The sequence below is a fragment of the Petromyzon marinus genome, chromosome 6 (assembly GCF_048934315.1).
Source record: "Petromyzon marinus isolate PM22_M1 ecotype Great Lakes invasive population chromosome 6, UKy_Petmar_22M1.pri1.0, whole genome shotgun sequence".
NCBI lineage: Eukaryota > Metazoa > Chordata > Hyperoartia > Petromyzontiformes > Petromyzontidae > Petromyzon > Petromyzon marinus.
Genome location: NC_133672.1, coordinates 13,858,219 through 13,881,934, shown reverse-complemented (window position 1 = coordinate 13,881,934; position 23,716 = coordinate 13,858,219). Strand labels below are relative to the sequence as shown.

Here is a 23,716-nt window from a genome sequence, read left to right as displayed (position 1 = left end):
TAACAGGCAATGTTTCTTGATAGCACACGGTACTGTGACAGTGGAAGTACCAGGTCACTCTGGCAAATCAGAACGTATCCTCAAATTCTAGAGTTCTCGCCCTGCGAAACTAAATTAAGCGGACAAGTTCAAATGCAGCTTGCTCGGTGATGCTGCGTCGTCAACAACAACAGGATGTTGAACTTTTTTCGCACCGTACGTAGCCAACGGTGCGAATCGGAGGTTTGCGTTAGCAGTGGTGCACAATAACAACACGCAACACGTTCGTCAATAACACGGTGACCTTCAAAGCAAAACAATATAGTGGACGACGTTTCGGGCAATGGTCCTTCATAGGACATCAATGTGAGGCGGCCAGAGGGAGTGTACACGAGCCGAACGATTGCCCTTTACACCATGGAACCTGAAAAGAACCACTGTTTTTTTTGTTCTTTTAAATCGGCATATAAAGTACGGTAAGTTGCGATTGAAATTATTAAATACTCGACCGTAAACACGAGAGCTGAGAAGCGTGACGTGGGTGGAGCTTAACGAGAAAAGGGGGCGTGACCGCGCGTGCACGGGGCGGGGGTTGAGAGCGCCAAGGGGCAGGGCTAACCGACGAGCCGGGCGGGGCTCACGCCTGAAGAGGCGGGGCTCACGCCTGAAGGGGCGGGGCAGCGCGCGCGGGCCCGGAAACAGGCTAAAAATAGCCCCGAGCGCACGCGCGCCGCTCCGCGATTGGACGGCGGCGCCCAACTCGTGCAGCGTTAATTCGGGACGACGCCGCAGAGCGCCCGTCGCTCATTGGTCGGCAGCCGCGGACGACGTCACCCGAGGGCGGTTTCCGTAGCCCCGTGGCTGCGAGCGCGGGAACCGTGGGGGTGGTGGTGGTGGGTGGTGGTGGCCGCCGCCAGGGCTCGAGGGTCGCGTAAACACGGCAGCGGCCTCCCTCGCTCCCGCCTGCTACACGCCCCGTGCGGGTAAGGGAGTGGTGGTGGGGGGAGCTCAGGTTGGCCTGGCTGGGTGGAGGAGGAGGAGGGGGGTTGTTGCTTCTCGGGTTAGGCTGAGGCTGGATTGGTCGAGGTAGAAGGAGCTGGGGCTGGGTTGGACCGGGGTCCTACTGAGTGAAAGTTGGGCTGCGTCGGATTTGAGCTCGGCTGGGGCAAAGCCGGATCGCACTTGGCCGTACTGGGGCCGTTCTGACCGACAATATAATTACGGCACCCCTTAAGCTTTGGACTAGATCGGGCCAGGTCTCTGGTTGGATATCCCGGGCTGGGCCGCATCCAGTAGGGGTTAAGCGATCGTGCTCGTGCAGCGGGAAGGTTTTGGGGCCGTCTCGAATCGGGGTTTTGTGTCGGGTTGGCCCTAGGACCGGGATTGAACCGGGCTTGGCTGGGCCGGGTGGCATCCACATCGTCAACCCCGCCTCCTCGGGCCCAGGCTGGGTCTCACCAGGGCGACTCGTAGCGAGGTGTGGACACCTCTGGTGTTTCGCGCGTGCCGCCAGCGTCCTTGAGTGTGTCTTTGTGTGTCTTTGTGTGCTTGTTTTGTGTTGTTCGTGGATTCTTTGTGTGTCTGGTTTGTTTGTTTTAACGTGTGCGTGGTGTGTCTCTGTACTAACGCGAGTGTTCGTATCTTTGCGTGCGCTTTCTGTGCGTATGCGATTTTACGTGCGTGTGTTGTGTGTTGTGTGCGTGTGCATATTTGTGTATTTGTAAATATTTTTGAACGTGTCTTTTTTTAATGTATACAGTATCTGCGGTGAAATTGGCCTCTGGGATAGGCCGGGCCTTGTCTGATAATGTTTCCGTGCACGTGCGCAGTCAGATTGTTTGTGGTTGTTGGTCGTGTGTGTCGTGGTGAGGTCTGTGATGATTATTTAATAACGGGGTGTTGTTTGGAATTGTTACGCGGTGGTTGCGAATGGTTTTTGACGTAATTGTGTGGTTGCGATTTAATTGATCGTGCGGTTGTTGTTGTTGGTGGTGATTATGATTGTGGTGGTGTTTGCGATTTTGCAGTGGTTTGTGGTTGCTGTGAATGTTGTGATGTATGGTTTGATGTTATTGTGGTGGTTGATTTTATTGATTGCATGATTGTTGTTGTGGTGATTATAACTCCAGTGGCTTATTGTTGCGGTGTTTATTTTCAATGTCGTGATTGTATTGCTTGGTGTAAGTGGGTGTAATTTATTGATTGCACGATTGTTGTGGCGATTGATTATTGTTGTTTACGTGGCGATTGTCACTCCAAGCCGTGTTATTGTTGCAGCGTTATTTTCGATGTCGTTACCGTGAATGTTACACAATCGTGTGCGCGTGATAAGGGACCATTATTGCGATGGTCGTGTGCTTTGTTAATGAACGTGATTTTGTGTTTGTTTGTTTTGCGAGTAAATGCGCTTACGGCACTCGCGACAAAGTTTACGATTCGTATAACTTGTCGCGAGTCCAGGCGGGCCTCCGAGTGGCCTTCGGGCAGAGCCGCGAAGCAATGACGCAACAATATTCACGAATCGAAAAACAACCTCCGTATCGCTCTCTGTAATCGATTAATCGATCCCAACGTTGTACAGAGTTGTCCCAACACGCTGTTTACACTTTTTGGTGTTGGTGGTGATGATTGATGATGACTGTCTTTGTTACGTTAACATCATACCTGTCAACCCCACACGGTTTGTCGCTTATTCTTGTTCAGGGAAATTGGAGTTTTCAGGTCCATACGGCGGACAGCCGTTTCCAATGCCGGCACAATTTTGTTTCTTATTAGTTTGCGTTTCTCCCTTGCGATGGACTTTGTAGGACGAACGTTGAGATTTATAAAGGCACGGGGTTGACCAATCGGGCCCGAATTGGTCTGTAATAAGTTAGGGCACTGGTGAGGGATTGTGACTGGTGTCTCGGTGCTAGAACGAGCGTCTCGCAAGCGAAATGTTTCTAGTTAAAGTTGGGGTTTACTCTGCCCCATCACTCTTGGTCGATATAATACGTACAATACTACTTTGTGGGAAAGTCTCTCGTGTGGATAGACTTGCCCTCTCATAGGAAGTGGCTTTTTAAACCACTAATCTTGATTTGAAGCTTTTTTCCACCACTAGATCGGGTACTGTAACTTGGAAATGACCACCGCCTCAATGCTGCGATTGAGCAAGAAATCACTGACCTTTCAATGAGCAGTACTAGGTGGTTGTGGTGCTGATGGTGGTTGATCGTCTTAATGAGAGCCGTTCATGGCTGTGTTATGGTGATAGTCGTGGTGGTGACAGAGCAGCTTGTATTGGTGGTAAGGGCCTTGGGCACGGCACATTGCGGAGATGGACGAGACTGCTGGCGGAGTGGCAGCCGAATAAGGGAACTCGACCCAGGAAGGTGACCACCAAGGAGATGAGATCCGCGGTTCGTGTGCAGATGTAAGGTCCCCACCACTGGATCGTGAGGAATGGCGAGGGGTGTGGGTGGAGGCCCTCATCTAGCAGTTCAATTAACAATGGCTTACGATAATATAAGGTTGATGGTGGCGAACACCGTCACACGTGGATTATCGCTTGAGGTGGGTGGCCTGCACCAATCAGAACCCGGTTTTTAAGGCAGCGGCCCGTGAGTACATTGTATTCTCAAGTGCAGTCACGAGTTCATGGTCCCAGCCACCAAGGTCACCAAAAAACACCACCACATTTAAAATTTGGGTCTGAACCTCATTTAATGGAAATGATAAACTCCTTGAGAATAAACTAAAAATGTAATGTATATATCGGCGTGCAGTCATGTGGTGACAATTGTGTTATCTCCCTCGCCTGGGATGCAGGAGGTCGTGGGTTCGATCCTGACCGTGACGCTTGTATATTTGGAGTTTGCCCATTCATTACTGTGGTTGTGTGGATTTTTCCCCCGGGTCCTCCGGTTTTTCCCTCCATTTAGAAACATGCGTTTACAGTATTTGGCTGCTATAAATTTCCACATAAGCCACTTGAGCTATAATGTGTGTCCAAGTCGCTTATGAAAAAAATACCTAATAACTCAGTGGGCCTTACCTAGTAAAAAAATAATTTAGTTGAACAAATTATAGAAAATCGACTTTTTAAGGATTACGTCCTGTAGTTGTCCGGCACACGGAGCTTACGGCTGGGATTAATGAATGGATTCTTCATCTCACTGCTGTCACCGTACATCAATATTATAAACATGCTTGTGGTGGTGATTTTAATGATATGGTAATGGTGGCAATGGTTATGATGTAACTATTATACTTCTCGTTTGTAATATCACTTCTCCCCACAACCTTAAAATAACGATACTTGCGTGTTGAATAATATGCTGGTGCCATTTTAATGTTGACAGTGTTTGCTATTTTTATTATACATAGTTAAGAAGACAGAGGTGACCTTGCCGACCCCACAGCTGTCGGTCTGGGAACTGTGGGCGCCTCGTGTCCCCCGGCTCTTAAATCAGCCACCACTCCGGAGCGACGGTGACACCGGTTACGCTGCCTCGCGGTAACCGCGTCGCATTGTCCACGCCGCTTGTGTTCCAATCCGGCAGGAGAGGGTGGCTCCTGGCAGATTGTGAGAGGACGGAATTCTGCGAGCTTGCAACCACGCCACCGCCGCCACCATGTCGGCAGAGGTGCTGCTGAGGAGGAGCCTGCTGGGCGGGCGCATGTTTGCTGGGGGTCTGAACCCCCGTGGACCCGGGGGACAAGGGGACACCGGTCTGCACCGGTAATGACGCCGATAAAACTTGCGCTTGGTTCACAGGGCCCGAGTTATGATGACGATGGAGAGCTATGCTGTAAACGACGTGTGTCAAAGAACGCACGCACACATGCCACCGACTGATACATACACAGACGCCACCGTCACGAACGTAGACATCACTGTCACACGTGTGCACACAGGCACCAACAGTAACTCATGTCCCACGCAAATAGACGCCAGCATCACGTGCAATAACAAAAAACACCATTTGCCACGAAGTTGTGGTGAAAGCAATGCTGGCAGGAGGTCACGGGACAGCCCCAGGTGAACGTTTGCCAATTCAAATGAGCAATTTCGTGGCACTCATTTACTTTGTTGGACCTGGGCCAGGAGTGGAACTTCCACATTTTCATTACCAGGCAGGCCTATCCACAGGAAAATCATTGTGGGGTTCCCGCAGTGCTTTTCCTCAAACCTGGAAGGATTGTTGGCCAAGCTGGCCCCAGTCTAGGATTTGATTTCCATATTTTGAGATTCAAGTCGGGACCACTCGCCGCTGAAATCCCACCACCCCAAAGACAAAGATCCACAATGTAGCCTTGATAGACTGTCGGGGCAAGTGCTGTGAGCGAGAACTAATGAAGGCTGGCACTAAATGAGGGGGTGGGTGGCCAGCACCGTGCCCGGCTGCCTTTGTCTCCCAAGTGGCGATGATTATACACCGCACCACTTACTCATTTGAGGCCGAGTCGACCTAGGGGAGCCCCAGGTCCATTTCAACTATTCACCACTATTATTGGTCATCTGCGGGAATTGCACCCGGGTTGCCTGGTTCGTAGCGGAGTGCATTAACCACTATACACTTGGACAACCATCTCATACATGCGGCATTGTCTCTGTGCATAGGACACTGAGGTGCGGGTCCCTTCCACGGAGCCTCTGTCTTCCCTTTGTGTGGTGGTGTCTCCGAGCTGTCCCCTTCATCACAGTGTCCCCCCCCTCCCCCCGTGTTGTGTTGTCCCCAGGACCCCTGCGTGGGCCGGCTGGCAGCGCCCCCTCCACCGTGACGTGGACCCCACCCGGACTCCCGCAGGGGTCGAGGAGGAAACCACCACTACCACGGGCCCGAGGGCTAGTGGCTCCAAATCCCGTCCCTCTAAGACCACACCCAACCAGGTCACCCCCACACAGGGACAATCCCGCAACGCTAGACTGGAGGTCGAAATTAGTGTCATTTATTTGTGATCCCATGATGGTGGTGAAGAGGGACGCTGTGAATGTTGTGGGTTTATTTGCTGCCGTTTTGCGATGTCGGCTTTGGCTTCATAAGATGTGATGATGGGACGCCGTCGTGGTATATAACGGTTCGCAAGCCAGATTCTGCAATCCATAGGTCACCGGTTCGATTCAATCTCTCGGCGATGCAATAAATGGGACAAGTTTTTTTAAAATACATACCCCCACCCACCTATATTTACCCACAAGTATCAATGGGTTCACCAGAGTTGATCGTTCTGTAGAGAAGAGCTGTCTAGAAGGCCCTCTAGTGGAGGCCCGTCTGCCAGTAGTGGTGGCGTCAAGTTATTGCAGGGCTGCACATTTACATTATAACGGGGCGCACACCTTTCCGTGATTGTGGCTGTGAGACAATTGGAGCGGTCGTACATCTTTGGCGTTTTATTTGCAAGAGCGACCCAGTTTGCCAAAATGGCAAGAGCAATACAAATAAAAGAGAGTAAAACAAAGCAAAAACGACCAATATAATGGTCAGGTCACAACTTGTGGCTGCCAGGGCTACCTTGCACAGGTGGACGCGTTGTCTTGGCGAGTCCGCTCCACTCGACCTAAAGGCTCCTGCATGGCATGCACGCGACGTTTTCTCACTAGCATTGGCTCAAGAGGCTGCGCCCTGCTGATGATGCCAGGTGAAGTCGAAACCTGTAGAAAGTTTGCCTTGTGTAAACAAACACACGCAGGGGTGTTCATGTGAACAGGCAATTGTTTTGAAGGATTACGTTTTGCAAGATTTTTGAGGATCAGTTGTCGCTTGTTGTTTTGGGCTTTGATTTTTGTATGACTTTCAGCTTTGCCGGCAGGCCCCATTGTACAGCTGTTTCTTGGTTTGTGTTAGCTGTCCGGTGGTATGAAGTATGTATGGTAATGTGTTGGCTGTCTGGTGATGTGTTGGAAGTCTGGTGACGTGAAGGCTGCCTTCTGACGTGTTGGCGTGTGGATGAGTTGTGTACACGAGCTTGCATATTTGCATGCTCATTTCCTCAATCGCTCACACGTGCACGTACTCGCACACTTGCTCGCTCACTCACTCGTACGTGCACTTTGTCACTCACTAATTCACCGCGCTCGCTCGCTGATTCGCATACTCGCCCATGCACACTCGATCATCTAGTTTCCTCTTATACTTCGCTCGCATACAGACTCGCACACTCGCTCACCTGTATACTCACCGCTGTCATACTTGCATGCCCTATTACGCGTCCGTTCCCCCCCCCTTAACTTCGCGCGTGCACACTCGCTCCTTTGCTCGCACACTCCCCTTCAAGTACTCGAGCGCATACTCGCTCAAATTCGCTTATTCACCCTCTCGCCTTCTCGCTCTTCTCACGTGACAGCTGCACAATGAGGCGAGGGAGAGGACCGTCCCGTCCACGCGCATCGCACGCCTCGCCAACTTCGGCGGTGAGTGCTGCCCCTCCTCCCTACTCTTGCCCCCACAGCCCCCCACCTGCACCCCCCCCCCCCTAGAGTGTTTTGCCAGAGTTGCCAGGAGGACAGAGTTTTTGGAGTAATGGGAGATGGGACATGAGTTCAGCTAAAACGAGTTCTCCCCCCTCTCTGGGGAGGCGGCGGTGGGGGGGGGGGGAGTGTAGCTGCTGGTGCATGGTGTTGGTGTCGTCGTGTTTGATTCTGTATTTATTTTTATGAACGTTTGCTCATGCGTGGACAGCTTGTGGTGGGTGGTGCGTCGTTTGCGGCGGTCGCAGCGTTGTCTGTGGGTCGCGACGATGACGTCGGTGCCCAACTGATTCTCGGAACGCACCGCACGCCGATCTGACCGCGCGCTAGACCGCTCATTGAGACTTCTCCAAATTATTTGCACGTCGTGTGCGAGTGTCGCCATTGGGCCACCAGAACAAAAACGAGGCGGGTACATGCGTGGTGAAAACCGATCGATTTTTTTATATATATTTTTTTGGGGCTGTGAATGAGAGGCCGACCGAAACTGAATTTCGGTTTCGGGTCAAAACCAGACCAAAAGTTAAAAATTGACTTTCGGCCGAAACCGAAGCTGAAACCGAAAGTTCAACTACACTTTCAGCCGAAACCGAAACAGAAAGGTATATAACCGAAGTTACCGAACACAACATTTATTAAATATGTCATGATGCAATGCTACTTTAATAAAAAATAAATCTAGAACTAATCATTCAGAGCCTGCAGTAAGAGTTGCTAAATAACAAATCTTTAGGTGTTACTTAGTAATTATATCCAAACAAACGAATGTTGTAGTTAAGAAACAACAGTTTTTCCGCATTCAGCCAGACAGTCTGTTGACTGGTCGTATATACATTAGGGGCCATCCATAAATGACGTCACGCAATTTTGGACGATTTTTTACCCCCCCCCCCCCCTTCGTCACACGGCGTCACAAAAAGTCAGACCCCCCCCCCTCAAATATGACGTCACAAAGCTCTGCTTCAAATCGCTTTAAACTATTGTCATTGTAGTGCATATTTAATGTGGCGCTGCACTGATGTTGTAGGAGAAAACATTTATTAACAAGTCTATTTAATTAAGTAGAACATGTTGTCTATATTTTGATTTAAAGCTTTCGTGACTGCAGGGATTCATATTCTTGGTTCTTTCGGTAAAGTCACGTAGAAGGGAAACTATATTTTTTTATTTTATTGTTTCCCTTCTACGTGACTTTACCGAAAGAGCCAAGAATACGTGTTGTCTATATTTATTTAAAGTTGCGCATTTTGATGTGATGTCACATTTCTCAAACCCCCCCCCCCTCGTCAAACATCGTCAAAAATGTCTGACCCCGCCTAGGTGCATGACGTAATTTATGGATGACCCCTTAGCAGAGCATGGTTGCGGCTGTAACCTCGCTCCCAAGCTGCTGCTGCTGACGTGTATGTGTGTTTGTGAGTACGTGTGTGTGTGTTTGTGTGTACGTGTGTGTGTGTTTGTGTGTGTTTGTGTGTGTGTTTGTGTGTGTTTGTGTGTACGTGTGTGTGTGTGTTTGTGTGTACGTGTGTGTGTGTTTGTGTGTACGTGTGTACGTGTGTGTGTACGTGTTTGTGTGTACGTGTGTGTGTGTGTGTTTGCAGCCTATCGCATAGGATTGCCTCGCGCCGACTGACCGGCCGATAGGCAGAGTTATAGACGTAGCACTAGCGTTATATTCTAAAAATAGATCTTCGGTTGACGAATGACCGTAAGTCAATATCAGTTTCGGCCGAAACGAAACCAGACTGAAAGTAAAAAATTCACTTTCGGCCGAAACCGAAACTATGCCGAAAGAGGCCATTTGCCAACTTTCGGCGCCGAAACCGAATTTCGGTCGGCCTCTATTATGAACCCCCTCGTTGGGATTATTTATTGGATATCGGGGGTGGCGAATTGTTCCGTGCTTCACCGCAACTCAACACGAACAATAAATCGCACTGTTTTTCGAATAAACAAAATCTGTCGGCTGTGCTCAATATGCTGGGGGAAGTTAGGATTTTGAATGCCATGATGATTTCGGTGACTGCTGTTTGGCCTATAAATATGACTTCTCGTTTAGTCTGCTCTGATGACGTCATTGTCGTCATTGTGGCGGCTCCACCTTCACTCTCCCCCTTTTCTCCACCCAGCTGCCTTCTCCCTCTCACCGACTACAGGCACATGTTGTTGCACCTGTGCGATGTTTACGAATCGTGGGTGTTTGGCGTTGCAGTGTGATCGGACATCATGATCCTATCGGAGACGCCTTGACTCGTGATGTAATTGGTGCACATGTCATAACTCGGACATCATGATCCTATCGGAGACGCCTTGACTCGTGATGTAATTGGTGCACGTGTCATAACTCCGACACGCAATCCAAATAAAGTAAAGGCGTTTGTGTACGTGTCAGTATGTATGGGTGTTCTCTAACGGCACTTTCCCCAATAGTCAGTGAAGGCTATATGGGGATCTTTGTCGTCTTCGTACGTGTGTTTTTACACACTTGTATGTACACTTGTGTGTACATATGCTTGAGTGTTTACCCCAAAACAATTAGGTGTGTTTAACATGCAGGCTTTCGAGACCAATATCATCCATAATACAGGTTTTTTTGGGTTAGATGACGCAAAAATAAATGTGCCGTTAAACCCGCCACTACCCGACACAGACAATTAGTAAGGTTTGTCGCACAAACAATATTTATGCGATCTGAACCCAAAAAAATCTATATTATTAATTAGGTCTGTCCTCCATTCAGCCTGAATGAACGTGCACCTCGGCTGGCACAATTGCCATTGTGGTATTGCGATTAAGCTGTGAAACACTGTCTTTGGCAACACCGCAGCACTTGCGTCTCGGCTGCGCGTCTCTCGTTGGCGTTGATGGCGCTGTTCGTGTCTTGCGATGTCGGTCTTCACAGGCCTGGCTGTGGGTCTGGGGATCGGGGCTCTCACCGACTACGCCAAGAAGCATCTGGGATCTAGCACTAAATCACAAGGCAAGGCCCTTGCACCACCGTGGCCGCCACTACCATTATTCTCACAGTTACCACCGCCTGTCACCTTCGGCACCAACACGTCCATCGTGTTGTTATTGATGCTGCGCTTACAGACGCCGGGAATTGTGATGGAATGTGTCGGTGCACGAGCGTGAGGTGCGATGCCACCTGCTAAACCCGAGGTTCATGCCCGATCTGTGTCTGGGCCCAGACCCCTGTATTATTGCTCCTTCTGATACCACCCAAGATGGCAATACTTGTTGTTCATCGTTGTGAAGCATGTGCAGAAACTGGCGTCGGTCTGTGTTCGCCACTTCTAGCGGCGCAGAATTCTGCTCTTGGTACGGAGCTACGTCACGCTAATGATTATCCAACCCTCGGCACATTTAGTGCCAACCGACCGGGAAAAGTCCCATAAACCAGCCTCCCTCAAGGTGGCCATGATGATAAACACGCCTTGTGTAACAATTCACATTCTCCACCCCAGCGAATCGATAAGTTATCACTAATTAGGGACAATTAGAATTTTACTGGTTGTTGTGTCCCCATGTAAAGTTTTGCCTCACCACATTAGTGTAAATGTTCTATCGGCTCGCGTTTGTTCAAAAGTGTGCACAAACCATGATTAATTCACCCGGGCATGATTCCATGCTCTTTCTGTGAGCGCATGGATCGATTTTCTGTCTGTGGATCGATGCTGCCCCACGAGCGTTCAATAAACCCCAGCGGACGCCACGGCAGACTGGGGGGATGAGCACGAGAAGGACAACTTCTTGGGACTGTTGAGGCAGTTGTAATTATATCAATTTCTGCAGCGTCCTCAGCTGGAATTGCGACTGCAATTAATGTAAGCGATAAAACTAAAGAATGTTTATATATGTATAGCTCTTTATAGATTTTTTACAGAAGCGACCTGGCCACTAATGATAGCTCACTGGCGTGGCTTATCACGTGGAAATTGATAGCAGCCTCACACTCTAAACGCATGTTTCTAAATGTGGAGGGAAAAACCGGAGGACCCGGGAGAAAAATCCACGTGAACACGGGGAGAACATACAAACTCCAAATATACAGCAGGTGTCAGGGTCGTGATAAAACCCACAGCCTCAAGCATACAAGGCGATGGAGATAACATCATGCCACCGTGGCTTGGGTATGCGGGGTTATGTAACCATACTTCACCATGGTGGTCTGTGCCGGTTTTAGGTTTTATTTTGGCACAGGTAAAACTCACTGGGCAATAAATGCTGACTTATGATGGTGGACCTAGTTACACCATAGAGACCTGATTACAGCAAAAAAAACGCATAAACAAAATAATCTAAAAACAACTGCACATTGCCAAGTCCCGAATGGCACGGTCGAGTATCAACATGGTACAGCCAGCACAAAGAAAACGAGGTTAATAGGAAACATGAAGGCTGTGAGCATAAACATGGGAGCGTGAAAGTGGACTTTTGCTGCACTGCATTCTCTGCTGCCCGCACACAACGTAGGCCAGCCCCAAAGTCATGAATGGCAATGTGTGTGTGTATGGTGGTTGCCCATCCAAGCACCGTCCAGGCTTAACTCTGCTTGGCTTCCGAGATCCGATGATGATTTGGTTAAAGGCGACAAACTTAATTCCGGATTCCGGTTCCGCATGGCCGAGTTTGTAATTTATTTACCCTGGTCACCACGACGACGGCGCCGTCATCATAGCCCAGTTGGCAGCCGCCTGCATCGTCGCGCGCAATATTTACTACCGCTCTGGCCGAGGCGGTAAAGCGTCGGGTCTGGCGGTGGCGGCAGCCGGCCCGTGGCTGCGTTGACGGTTTCTCCGAGCGGCTCGTGAGGGGGAGCGCAAGTGGGGGGAGGCGTCCTGGGGTTTAAACAGGTGCGGCGGGGGGGGGGGCATCTGTGAGATAACCGGGCCAAACACCGGGCTCCTGGCCACGCCGTGAGAACGTGATCGCGCTTCTTTTCAAATCACGTTGGCATTGACACTTGGCATGACACCAGCATGGGACGCAAACACCTGTCGCTGGAAATCTCCGGTTGGTACGCGGCCCCAACGCGCGGGCAGTGGCAACGGCGCAAAAGCCTCGCGCTCGGAGGTGTTTGCCGGTGATTGGCTTGGAGTTGGGTCATGGCTGCGACAGAAACACAGCCTGCACCGTGATCAAAATGGGTTCTCAAGTGTAAGGAATCGATTTTCTTGGCCCGTAAATAGGCGCACTGTTTTTGTAAAATATCTTGAGGTGCGGTCGCATTTTGACGCTACCCAAATCGTTTCTATTTGAACTCGGTGACGTTTCGGGCATTAACTGACCATTGTGCATGGCTACGAAGGAAAGCCTGTGCTTGAAACATCATTGTTATTGACAGATGTGAGGTTTTTTTTGTGCTTGCGCACCGCTTGGTGACGCGTTTTCCCAATTATGTTCGTCTGCTTCCAATTTACGCATCCGAGTCACCTAACGGGAGTAGAAGGCTCGCTTCTTGAACTGTCCCCCTAAGCTTGTTTTGTCGTTGTTGTTGCCGGCGTGCAGAGAAGAAGGGCCAGTGGGACTCGAGTCCGCTGCTGTCGGAGGCGAACGCCGAGCGTATCGTCAAGACGCTGTGCAAGGTGCGCGGCGCCGCCCTCAAGCTTGGCCAGATCCTCAGCATCCAAGGTACGCCTCTTGTCGTCGTCGTCGTCAGCAGCAGCCATTATCTATCCACTGCTAGACGAAGGCTTCTATCCCTCAAGGTCCTTGCAACTGTTCTAGAGGGGATTACTCCGCTCCGTATGCGCGATCAACATCCTCTTGGCTGCGCTCGTAAATCGGAGGACATCGGCGAATGACTTGCGTGGCTCTCGTGAGTGGTGCCACCAACGGTGCTCGCGCGTGGCGGAAGTGGAACTGGCTGGAGGGGTTCAGGGCCGGCGGTGTTCAGGGCCAGGAGGTGGGGCTCGTGTGACCGGCCGAGCGTTTCTCCACAGTGTTAATTCCCAACTGTGTGCACGGCCGTGCCATTTGTGGACGAGCTGTATCCGGAGGGGGAGTGGTGGGGGGGGGGTGCAAGATCCCAAACGCTGTCGTGGAACGTTTTGAGCGCACGCACGCACGGCTTCATATCCCCCGGCTTGGAGAATTTTTGTTTGATGGTAAAACAACTCGTCGCTTAATGCTTCGTGAGTTCGCTTGTAGAGTCGTGGGTTATTTTTTTGCTATGAAAAGCAGCGAGAGATTTAGGAGGACCTGCATCCTCAAGGTGTCATTCCTGAGTGTCCCTTCCCCAACTCCTACAGCGTCTTTCCTTCTTGAGCAACGTTGTTTAATCGGCGTGTGTTCTATATTGCATTACGTTTGAACGCGGTACTTTTTACCTACCTCCTGGTTCCACCAAGTCTGCCAAATGTGGCTGGGTGTGCCGCATCCCCGCCATACCCAACCCCCTCGTGTTCCGGTGCTTGCTAACAGCGCTTGGTCCAGCAGTGTGTGTGTAATTGTGGCTTTGCGTTCGTGTCCACCCCTCCGTCCACCGCCTCGCCCTGCCTCCCGTGCAGACGATGGCTTCATCAACCCGCAGCTCAAGAAGATCTTTGACCGCGTGCGGCAGAACGCCGACTTCATGCCCACGTGGCAGATGAAGGCAAGCGGCTGCCGTCACTGTCGCACGCGGTGGGGGGGGTGGGGGTGGAGGGGGGGGCGCTTCTTAGGTCATCCAGACTCGGGTTTAAATGACAATTACAACTGTGCCATTAGGCACGGCATTGGTGAGACGTTAACTCCCTCGCCTGGTATGCAGGATGGGTTCAATCCCGACCCTGTCGCCTGTAAAAGAGCAATATAGCTCTGGACCTTACCTGGAAACATATAAATTATTTAATAGTTTAGTTTAATTCGGAAGTAATTGCATTCGCAATGCAAATTGTAATTCCAGGTGACGACGCTGCCAAAATTGTTAGTTTTGATTCTAATTGGCTCCAGGCATCATGTGACGTCATCTTCCAGGGCCGTTCTGGCGGACGCGATGCGACTTTGCAACAGGCATATAGCGATTCATTGACGTTATTTTCGGTGTTCCTGTGCTCGCGACGCAAGTACCTTGCGTGTACAATCCAGGTATGCACAATTTCGTACGAATTCTGCGCAATTATTGCATTTTGAGATTATGCAGCAAACGAGATGTTATCGTAAAAACGTAACGTTTGGCTCCTGGTATCGCTACCTGGCCCCAGGAGGCTCCTGTAGGTTTTGGTAGCCTAAATTTGGTAAAACATCGGTTATGGTGTTGACTTTGATAGGCGCTAAACAACACACGTCTCCTGAACTGCGCTGCCTGCTGTTGTATTACGCGCATGTTATTGCCTCCTTTTTAACGGGCCTGGGTTGGAAAGTACTTTGAAATATAATTGTTCTGTGAGCTGATAAACACACAAGCAGAAGTTAGACTAAAACACCCGAGGAATAATTTGATTAAAACCAAGTGGTAAAAATGTATGAATATATTTTTTCATGAAAAAAAATGGACAAGACAAACATCTTGTGAAGAGAGCTTACCCCGAGTCATGTCGGACCGCCCAGAGCACACTGTGTGCCAAGTCTCTGTTTAAAACGTCGTGCGATGCCGCTGCTTGTGAAGCTGGGTCTGGCCATGCGATGCGACGCTCGCCGATCCTTGATCCACATCGGGGCTTTCGGAGCTGATGGCGCGCGTGCTGCGTGTGCGTGCTGTGGCTGTGCGTGCTGTGCGTTCGTACTTGCGCAGAAAGTGCTGGAGAGCGAGTTTGGGCCTGGCTGGAAGAACCACGTGGCCTCGTTTGAGGAGCGTCCATTTGCGGCCGCCTCCATTGGGCAGGTCCACCAGGCCACGCTCACAAACGGCACCCGGGTGGCCATTAAGATCCAGGTGAGGCCCACCAATGGCACCCGCCACATCCTAAGACCGCCCCATGCTTTGTTCGGTTAGTACGTAATCTGCCCGAGTTGGTTTGCGCTGCAGAGCATTTTTTTAAGCGATTTAAATTTTGAAGTCCTCTTGTGAATTGTATCTGTTTTGCTGGTTGTCATTTTGGTGACCCGGGTGACTTCCAAATCTGATTCATAATCTATAGGACCCCTTCACTCAAGGCACTTGAGACTCTATCCTAGTCTCTTGACTTCTCACCTGGATATACAAATGAAGCTTTATGACTTAACCTAAATGGCACGCGATGGGTGTCTATCCCGCGGCTTCACCGTCCCTGCCCCGCCACTGCTCGCCACCATGATCTACACTGCACACTGTCGTTCCCCACTGTTGCGCCTGGTGACATCCACTGCCATCCGTGAGATGAAATTGCCCATTCGGACATCTGGCAGATAGCAATGGTACGTGTCGCGCATTGTCGAGTTAGGGTTCGGTGGGGATAGGTTTGGTGGGGATGAAGCGGTGATTCAGGAAGGGACCCCCCATTTCTCTGGAAGTCCATGTCCTTCCCTATGAACGTCGTACCCGAGATGCTCTGGGGAGGCCAGTTGCTGCGGGGTGTTGTACCTTTTCATCTCGTTACTATTTTTTTTGTGTTATCGTTTGTACAATTTTATTTGCCTCCATTTAGCACAACTATAATTATTCGCATCTCATGTTCATATGATTAGCTTGCACGGTGCATAATCACTTCTCGTACACACGACCCAATGTGTGTCTTGAACCTAAGAATCTATTGTAATTGCCGAATCTGAATGGTTGCACGCCCGACGATGGTGACGATTGCGTTTCAGGATTAACGAGGTGTCGTGCCGCATGTGTTCCAGTACCCGGGCGTCGCCAAGAGCATCAAGAGTGACATCAACAACCTCATGACGATGCTGAGGGTGAGCAACGTGCTGCCCGAAGGTGGGTCTCTCTTTGGGGTTGGGCGTCAGCAGGGAGGTCAGTGGTCGCACCCAGGCAGAGCGAGGGTGTCCATTGGGTGAAGATCAGAAAGAGACACTCGGCCAAAAATATAAACAAATGCCTTCTCGGATAATAATTCTGTTTATCTATTCGACGCATTAGTCTTGCATTTGTTTTTGTCGATGGAACCTCACCACCATAATGGTGACCTGAACCCTTGACCTATATATAACATGATACAAGACGGAATAGAATAAAAAAATTCTCCCACGCGGGAGTTGCATCGGGAGTTTAAATGTTGACGTTTGCGGAAGCGATTCATCGTTACGAGCCTAGACAGTGGTAGTGTGTTAATGAGCGTGCTGGCGGGTGGCGTGCGAAGTGTGCCTGCCACGCGATCGTCTGACGCGCACTGTGCCATGTGGTGCCGCCAGGGCTCTTCGCGGAGAACGTGGTGGAGGTGCTGGGCAAGGAGCTTGCTTGGGAGTGCGACTACGAGCGCGAGGCGCGGTGCTGCAAGCGCTTCCGGTACCTAAGTCGTGCACACTGCACACAGATATACACCTGCTTGCGTGGACACAGCACCACCGAATTCACACGCACGACACCCGGCAACATGTATGCACACGCACAGAAATGCAATAATACAGAGATCCCCCGTGTAGCCTTTAACTGACTGTTGGAGCAGTTGCTGTTAGCGAGCACCTGTTGATGCAAGCGCTGAGTTTGCGTCACTTAACTGGTGCAATAAACTTAAATACCCGACGCACACCCACACGTACTTGGCGACAGCACTCGGCAATGCACGACACAGACAAGTCAGCAGCAACCTACTTGCTGTACTACCATCATTCTGGCCACCCCGTGGCGTAAGCGGTGCTAGCGGGTCTCACTATACACATGGCGATCTCTACGTGATCCACCAACCCAACTTCACAAATGAACCCCTTCCCCCACCGCCCCACTCCGGCTGGCAGGGAGCTGCTGAAGGACGACCCCTATTTCACCGTTCCACGTGTGGTGGAGCAGCTCAGCAGCGCGCGTGTCCTTACCACGGAGATGGTGCCCGGGGTTCCCCTCGATAACACGGAGGACCTGCCCCAGCACGAGAAAAACAAGGTTTGTGGGGGCGGCGGGGGGGGCTGGCATAGCGACGCTGTTTTTTTAAGACTTTGGACTCGCCGCAGAGGACTCTTAACGACACGACCGCCCTCTGATGGCTGGCGGCAAACTATGCCACACCCTCGCGCATGGTCTTTTACTTTCAATTCTCAGCGCAGGCGTTCGGCCATTCCGATTATCAGTCTGATGACGCGTGTGTCGTGAGCGTACGTGTGAATAGATGCCTTAAAAATTGCCTGCGATATTGCATGCGCTCGCTTCCTGTAAACCGAGCAGTCGCTTGCATCACTAATGGCCAAGTGGCTTTCTTTGAAGCGACCCTGAATTATGAATTTCCAGGGGTTGAATTGCAACATGCCTGTAGAATTAGATACTGCACCTCCTTAGTATTATCAACAAAAGTTAACAAGCCAGTCGATCAAGAGAGCCTCCACTCTGTTTGGGGATTCGATTTACAGTGGTCGTTTAGAGATCTCATGACATCATCTGGGTCAGCATCATTGTCAGTCGTTTGATAAACAATGGAAAATGACTTCATTGGAAAAGCCACACAGCTGCATCGCTCTGTATTTGCAGACGAACGGACACGTGTGCACCCACATCGGTGCTGCGCTTACCTTGTGCCTCGGCGATAACTTCCACTGGGGGGGGTTCCCCTGCCACAGCACACCACGATGTAATTGCTTGGGAGGCGACGGCATGATGGACTAACGAGGTTCTCAAATCTCGGCCTGCCCCCCCCCCCTACTACCCCCCCACCACCCGCCCCCCCAATTTGCCTTGTACAGATCTCAGAAAACATCCTGCGGCTGTGTCTGCGGGAGCTGTTTGAGTTCCGCTTCATGCAGACCGACCCCAACTGGTCCAACTTCATGTACGACCCGGAGACGTGCAAGGCAAGGCCACCGCCTATATGCCCCACATCGCTCCGCTGTGCCTCCTCCTCGCTGTGTGTGTGTGAGCGCGCGTGCGTGCGGTCATTCGTATACTCACGGAGAGTGTATTTGCCTTGTAGTCTTGAATTGGGTCATTTGTGTGATTCTCAGCATCGCTTTGTCCTCTCCAATCCAGGGGAGGGCGACCACGGTTTTGATAATCTATTTCTTCCTGCCCTTCATTGTATCATGCCGCACTTCCTCTACCCTTGGAAACGAAACCACTTTGATGTCATCCAGATACCCATTGCCTTGTCTCCCTTTCATTTTATCGACCCCCCCCCTCCCCACTCTTACTGGTAACGCACAAGTTTGCCCTCGCATGTCCTGAAAACATGCACGTCACATTCATGTGTGCGCACGTGTATGTATGTTTGTGTTGATCATCGGTGACTAATATCTGAATCGGCCCTGGGTCTCCCTTCGGTCAACTGGGCGTGGTGCATAAACATTCGCACTGGGGAGACAAATGCGGCTAGGAGTGGCACCCCCTCGTGTGCTGTGTGCCGGCCTTCGTAGTTGCTCACTAACAGCACTTACCCCAAACAGCCTGTTTTAAAGGCTGCACGGGCAATCCGTAGCCTTTATCTTTGTGTGATCTTTGTCTTCGGTGACCCTAGGTGGCACTGCTCGACTTCGGGGCGAGCCGTGAATACGAAGTACAGTTCACGGACGACTACATCGAGGTGAGCGCGAGGTCACGTGACAACGGATGGATTCCCCACTCAGTCGCTCGCCATGGGTGGCGTGTGGTCACTTTGTCCATCGCCGATGGGGTCCGATTTGACACCTCTGTGGATATTTTTTTCGCGCGGCAGGTGGTGCGGGCAGCCGCCCTGGATGACCGCGATCGGGTCCTAAAGAAGCTGCAGGATCTCAAGTACCTGACGGGATATGAGACCCAGGTGTGGTTCCCCACATTTCTCCCCGTCGTTCCCTCGCTCTACCAAACTCTCATTCACCTGGCCATCTCTTTGCTCTGTGCATTAAATGTTTCATGTCTCTCTCCCCTCGTCCCTCCCTTCTCGTGACATGTTCCTGTGTCGCCCTGTGTCGGTCACACGGAGCTCCATGCCATATGGCCTCTCCCTGTGTCTGCCATATCCTCGACGTCTCCTTATCACGTGCCATCCCGTCTCGCCATCTCGCCGTTGTTGCCACACGTTTCCCCTTAGTCTTCACGTTTTGCCCCGTGCCACAGAGCAGTGGGGATCCCATTCCGTGCTCCGCGGGTCATTGCATCCCACGTACAGCAAACGCTATTTTATCTGGCATCCATGGTGTGAAAATTGTGTCAAGTCGTCAAATATGCCAGTTAACTGACACTTCTGCTTATGGTTCACAAAACATTTCCACGTACACAACTTTTCAAGAAAGAAACTAAGCCTACATTTTAACTATGATATAAGAAATAATATACTGTTTTACAGAGACACCAGTCAGTTGTAAGGCATTCTCTGTTGATCGCAGAGGAAGCAGTGAGGCTGTTTAGAGTTCAGTATACAGTAGTATAGTACTGTATGTAGAGGCTGCTGTGAGCGGCACCATTCGGCAGTGTCCTGAAGCTTCCGTAAACAATGGGTCTATGAGAAGCGCACGGCAAAATGCCAGGTGGTTGTCAGAATTTTTCCACATACGTTAAGGAAGATTTGTATTGCCATCTATGACAAATGCCGGTTAATAGAGCATCCCGAATGATAAAGTGCCGGGAGAACTGAGCTTTTGCTGTACTCGACGTCGCTCCATCTCGCCTCGCGTCCGCCAACATCTCCCCTTCTCACCCTTTTATTGTGTTGCTGCATCTTCCCGCCGCCACCTCCGGACATGCTCAGCCGGTGGCGCGCATGCACGTGGAGGCAGTGATGATCCTGGGCGAGGCGTTTGCGAAGGACGAGCCCTTCGAGTTCGGCACGCAGAACACGACGATGCGCGTCTACAACCTCATGCCATCTATGCTGCAGCACCGCCTCTCCCCGCCGCCCGAGGAGAGCTACTCTCTGCACCGCAAAATGTCGGGCGCCTTCCTCATCTGTGTCAAGCTCGGCTCCACCTTCCCCTGCAAGCACCTCTTTGATGAGGTGTACAGCAACTACTGGCAGCTGCGGAGGGAAGAGGGCTGGGTGCCGGGGCCCGACCACCCCCTTGCGTAGATGACCCGGCGGTTGTGACCCCGTGACCCCTTCCTGATGCTGGCTCGGTGGTGTGAGGTCGTGGCAGACGAGGGGCGACGATGGGGGGGGGGGCGGCTGTCTTCAGAGCAGAATCTCCTTGTAGCAGTATTAGACATGAGCGTCTAGCTGTCAGTGCGGTTACACGAGCGTAAACTCAATTTGTATCCAAAGCGTCGGCGACTTGGCACGTGTGTTACACGTTCAGTGTTGACGTTTCGTTGCTTCGTTTTGCTGTGCGCAGCTAGTGCGGAGTGCCTCGACGCTGTGATTGGCCACCGAACCATCGGGGCGTGCGTGTGCACGTGTGTGCGAGCATGTGGGTGTGTGCAGGAAGTGCCCTCCGTGGTGTGTCAGCCACGAGCAGGGCCTTATGGGTAGCCGAGTCGTTTACCACACCGCCAGCCTTTAAAAGCTGGATGCAGATTGGCGTTTGCCTCGTTTCTTTCCTGCTGCCGTTGGCGAGTCTGCGCCGAGTCGTCAGTGTCGCTTCCCCGTTTGCTGTGTGTGACGATAGTCGTTTTGAATATTTTTTTTCGGTCAAGCTTTCTCGTTACTCCAAGAATTTATATTCTGCGATCGATTTGAGTGAACGCCTTAAGTCCGGTAGGCTGACGCTAACCCCCACCCCCCCCCTATTGGGTTTTGTCGCGAGGATGTAAGAGGAGCCATCGTCAGGGTTGGGCATGAATGTAGAGCGAAGACGCACAATTGTCTAGGGCAGCGGTGTGTCGCTGCCACGTGCCTTGTGCTGCGTGAGAGCGTGTGGCCCCACCACCTTGTTCAGTGTTACTGTGCCGTGTCTGTGTGTGGTGGTGGTGATGTCGTGGTGAATGCGCTGTGCCACAATCCCCAGTGGATCTCCTTCCAATTCTTGAGCCTGCACAGCATTGTCATTTAGGTGTTCGAATCGGGCCTGTGACTTCTCTAGGTCGAGTCTGCCTAAATTAAATGTAAGGCTTTTGCAGCGGTGTCACGACTGCAGCATCGGGGGCTCTGAGATGGGCATCGTGATCAACGCACTGTCGTCTTATGTGCCGTGCTGACCATATTAGAGGGGCTCACTAATAGCACTTGCCCAAACGGTGTGTTTGTGGCTTATTAAAAAAAAATGCCTTCACTGTGTTTGCCGGGTAATGCTGAGCAGTCTTGGATTGGATGCCTTGGCAATAGGAACTCTTTTTGGCCTGCCAGATGCTAGTGCGATGCTCTCTCGTACGTGTCCCCGTGTACCCGGTGTCGTCTTTTTTTCCATGTACGATTACCAGAAAGTCAATACCTGCTGCCGCGATCTAAATGTTCCAGCTACCAGCCAGTTCTTATCAAGGGAGGAATGCATTGAATGCAGCAGGGTGACGAGTGGGTCTGCATTGGGTGCTGCTCTGACCGGGCTGACCTCTCACTGCGGTCGTCAGTAGAAACTGGGGCGGCCAAAATGAATGCAAAGTTTAACCACTCCACTCGCTGGCAGTCGCGCGATGTACATTTTTGGCACACTGTAAAAAAAATACTTGCGCATTGGCTGCAAGTGCCCTCAGCTACAATTAAGGGTTGGCTTTACCGAGTCGTCTTTGCCAGTGACCAATTGCAACCAGGTGGTTTGGAACATGCGCCTATTCGGAGCGAGTGGTGATCTGGACCATTGGCCTATTATGAGCGAGTCGTGACCACGTAGCCTACACATTGGGCAATCGTGAACGGGTAAACTCCACCAACAACCAATGGCTACGTTTATAAATGCCCCTACTAAGGGAGGTGTGCCAAGATTTTTCAGTGCCAAATTTTTTCATTCACCAACCTGCAAAAGAGCCTCTTGTTGTGTCACCCCCATAACGGGGAACTTGATAATAAAAAGTAAAACAAGTACTAACATTGGCAAAGTTCGTGCTCTGCTGGTGCTGCACATTGCTGGAGTTTTGTCGCAGGGCTGAAGTTGGAGGATGCAGCAATGCCAACGATCGTTTCTTATTGAATTGGCTTCGTTAAGCTGATCGTATTATTGGTTTAAGAATATTAACGCTCTATTTTTGTAATCTCTGAACGTGTATAAATTGTAAGTGGCAGGTGGCGCGATGGCGAATGCAAGCGGTGAGAGCCAATTACAATTCATGCCTTTTACAAAGGAGATAATGTACAATTGTGACGGTGAATCCAATGGAGAACTGCCTGGTAGGAATCCAGCAAGACCTCGTCGAATTAGATATACTTAGCAGAGGGTCCTGTCTGTGTCTGTTTGACTCGTTATTGGGAGAAATCCTGAGAGCCCGAAGAATACTTTTTGCAATACGAAGGGATAAGATAGCACTTAATCCCAACAACCGGTGTCCATGGCCTGTCTAAACACTTCCTTACTGTACTAGTTCTCATACAGGCAGATCATTTATATTATCTGGGTGAAAGCTTCTCGAGGTGGAGCACTTTGTGGTAAGGCAGACCCGTTGGGTGGGTTAGAGGCTCTCGGTAACCAGGCGAGAGTCCTTTTTGAGATGTGCGTGCGTCCTATTCCTCACATACTAAGTGTACGCATCACGTGTGCTGTTCATCAGTTTATTAAAGACTGACACTGATCGTGAACTTGTCTCTGCTGTTCAAGTTTTATTTTTTGTTTCAATCCAGATCTTTATTTAGACTGGAGGAATCCGATGATCGATGAAGCTCCTCTCACAGATGTCCAGTGTGGGTGGTTTGGCACTTTACAACAGCAAACAATACAAAAAAACTGCAATATAGAGCTAAAGTCACTAAATATCAACCGTGTTATTTTATCAAGCTTATACAAGACAGCATAAACAACAAAACAGTCCCAGATCACGCCAAGCTTACACGCAGTCCCTCTAAAATGGCACATGAACCACGTGAGAACTCTTGAGAGACCGGCATTGCAATGGTGACCTGAATCGCCAAAACGTGGAAAATGGGGCCGAGTACACGTGTGTGTGTGTGGTTTGTTTTGAATGTCTGGTGTGTTTTGAATGTCTGGATGTGTGCGAGCATAAAAATCGTGGCATTATTTTAGAAATGTGTGTGGATTATGGAGGGGAGCGGTGGTGCAGTAGCTCGCACACTTTGCTAAAAATCAGAAAATATAACTCGGGCCAGTTTGATTTCCATCCATGAATGGAACGATTCAACAATGCGATTGTCATTTGGATTCAAAGTCAATCGATTCCACATTTTTTTTACATTGTGATTTGTAATGCTCATTCGTGGTTGCAGGGATGCCGATCACTCA

General features: G+C 50.6%; 1 protein-coding gene across 3 annotated transcripts; it reads left to right on the top strand.

The window, feature by feature from the left end:
• Positions 1 to 774: 774 nt before the first annotated feature.
• Positions 775 to 23,058, top strand: LOC116939447 (atypical kinase COQ8A, mitochondrial-like). 3 transcript variants are annotated; one of them, XM_032947807.2, is made up of 16 exons: positions 775 to 962; positions 1,355 to 1,456; positions 4,524 to 4,702; positions 5,704 to 5,854; positions 7,309 to 7,375; positions 10,335 to 10,412; positions 12,944 to 13,066; positions 13,945 to 14,030; positions 15,150 to 15,290; positions 16,178 to 16,259; positions 16,694 to 16,787; positions 17,237 to 17,378; positions 18,170 to 18,277; positions 18,937 to 19,002; positions 19,135 to 19,221; positions 20,149 to 23,058. In XM_032947807.2, the coding sequence occupies exons 3-16, from the start codon at positions 4,596 to 4,598 to the stop codon at positions 20,464 to 20,466; spliced, it is 1,650 nt and encodes a 549-aa protein (XP_032803698.2). In that variant the 5' UTR covers positions 775 to 962; positions 1,355 to 1,456; positions 4,524 to 4,595; the 3' UTR covers positions 20,467 to 23,058. The 3 variants fall into 3 exon arrangements, with proteins under 3 accessions (XP_032803698.2, XP_032803699.2, XP_032803697.2); XM_032947808.2 differs by lacking the exon at positions 1,355 to 1,456; XM_032947806.2 differs by lacking the exon at positions 775 to 962 and having other exon boundaries at positions 1,031 to 1,456.
• The last annotated feature ends 658 nt before the right edge of the window (positions 23,059 to 23,716 follow it).

What these genes read in the sequence shown, in the direction of transcription:
- LOC116939447 (XM_032947808.2), top strand. Translation starts at nt 4,596, where the DNA reads ATGTCGGCAGAGGTGCTGCTGAGGAGGAGCCTGCTGGGCGGGCGCATG. An exon ending in CCCAGCACGAGAAAAACAAG is followed by an intron (nt 17,379 to 18,169) that starts GTTTGTGGGGGC and finishes TGCCTTGTACAG; the next exon opens with ATCTCAGAAAACATCCTGCG. An exon ending in TCACGGACGACTACATCGAG is followed by an intron (nt 19,003 to 19,134) that starts GTGAGCGCGAGG and finishes TTCGCGCGGCAG; the next exon opens with GTGGTGCGGGCAGCCGCCCT.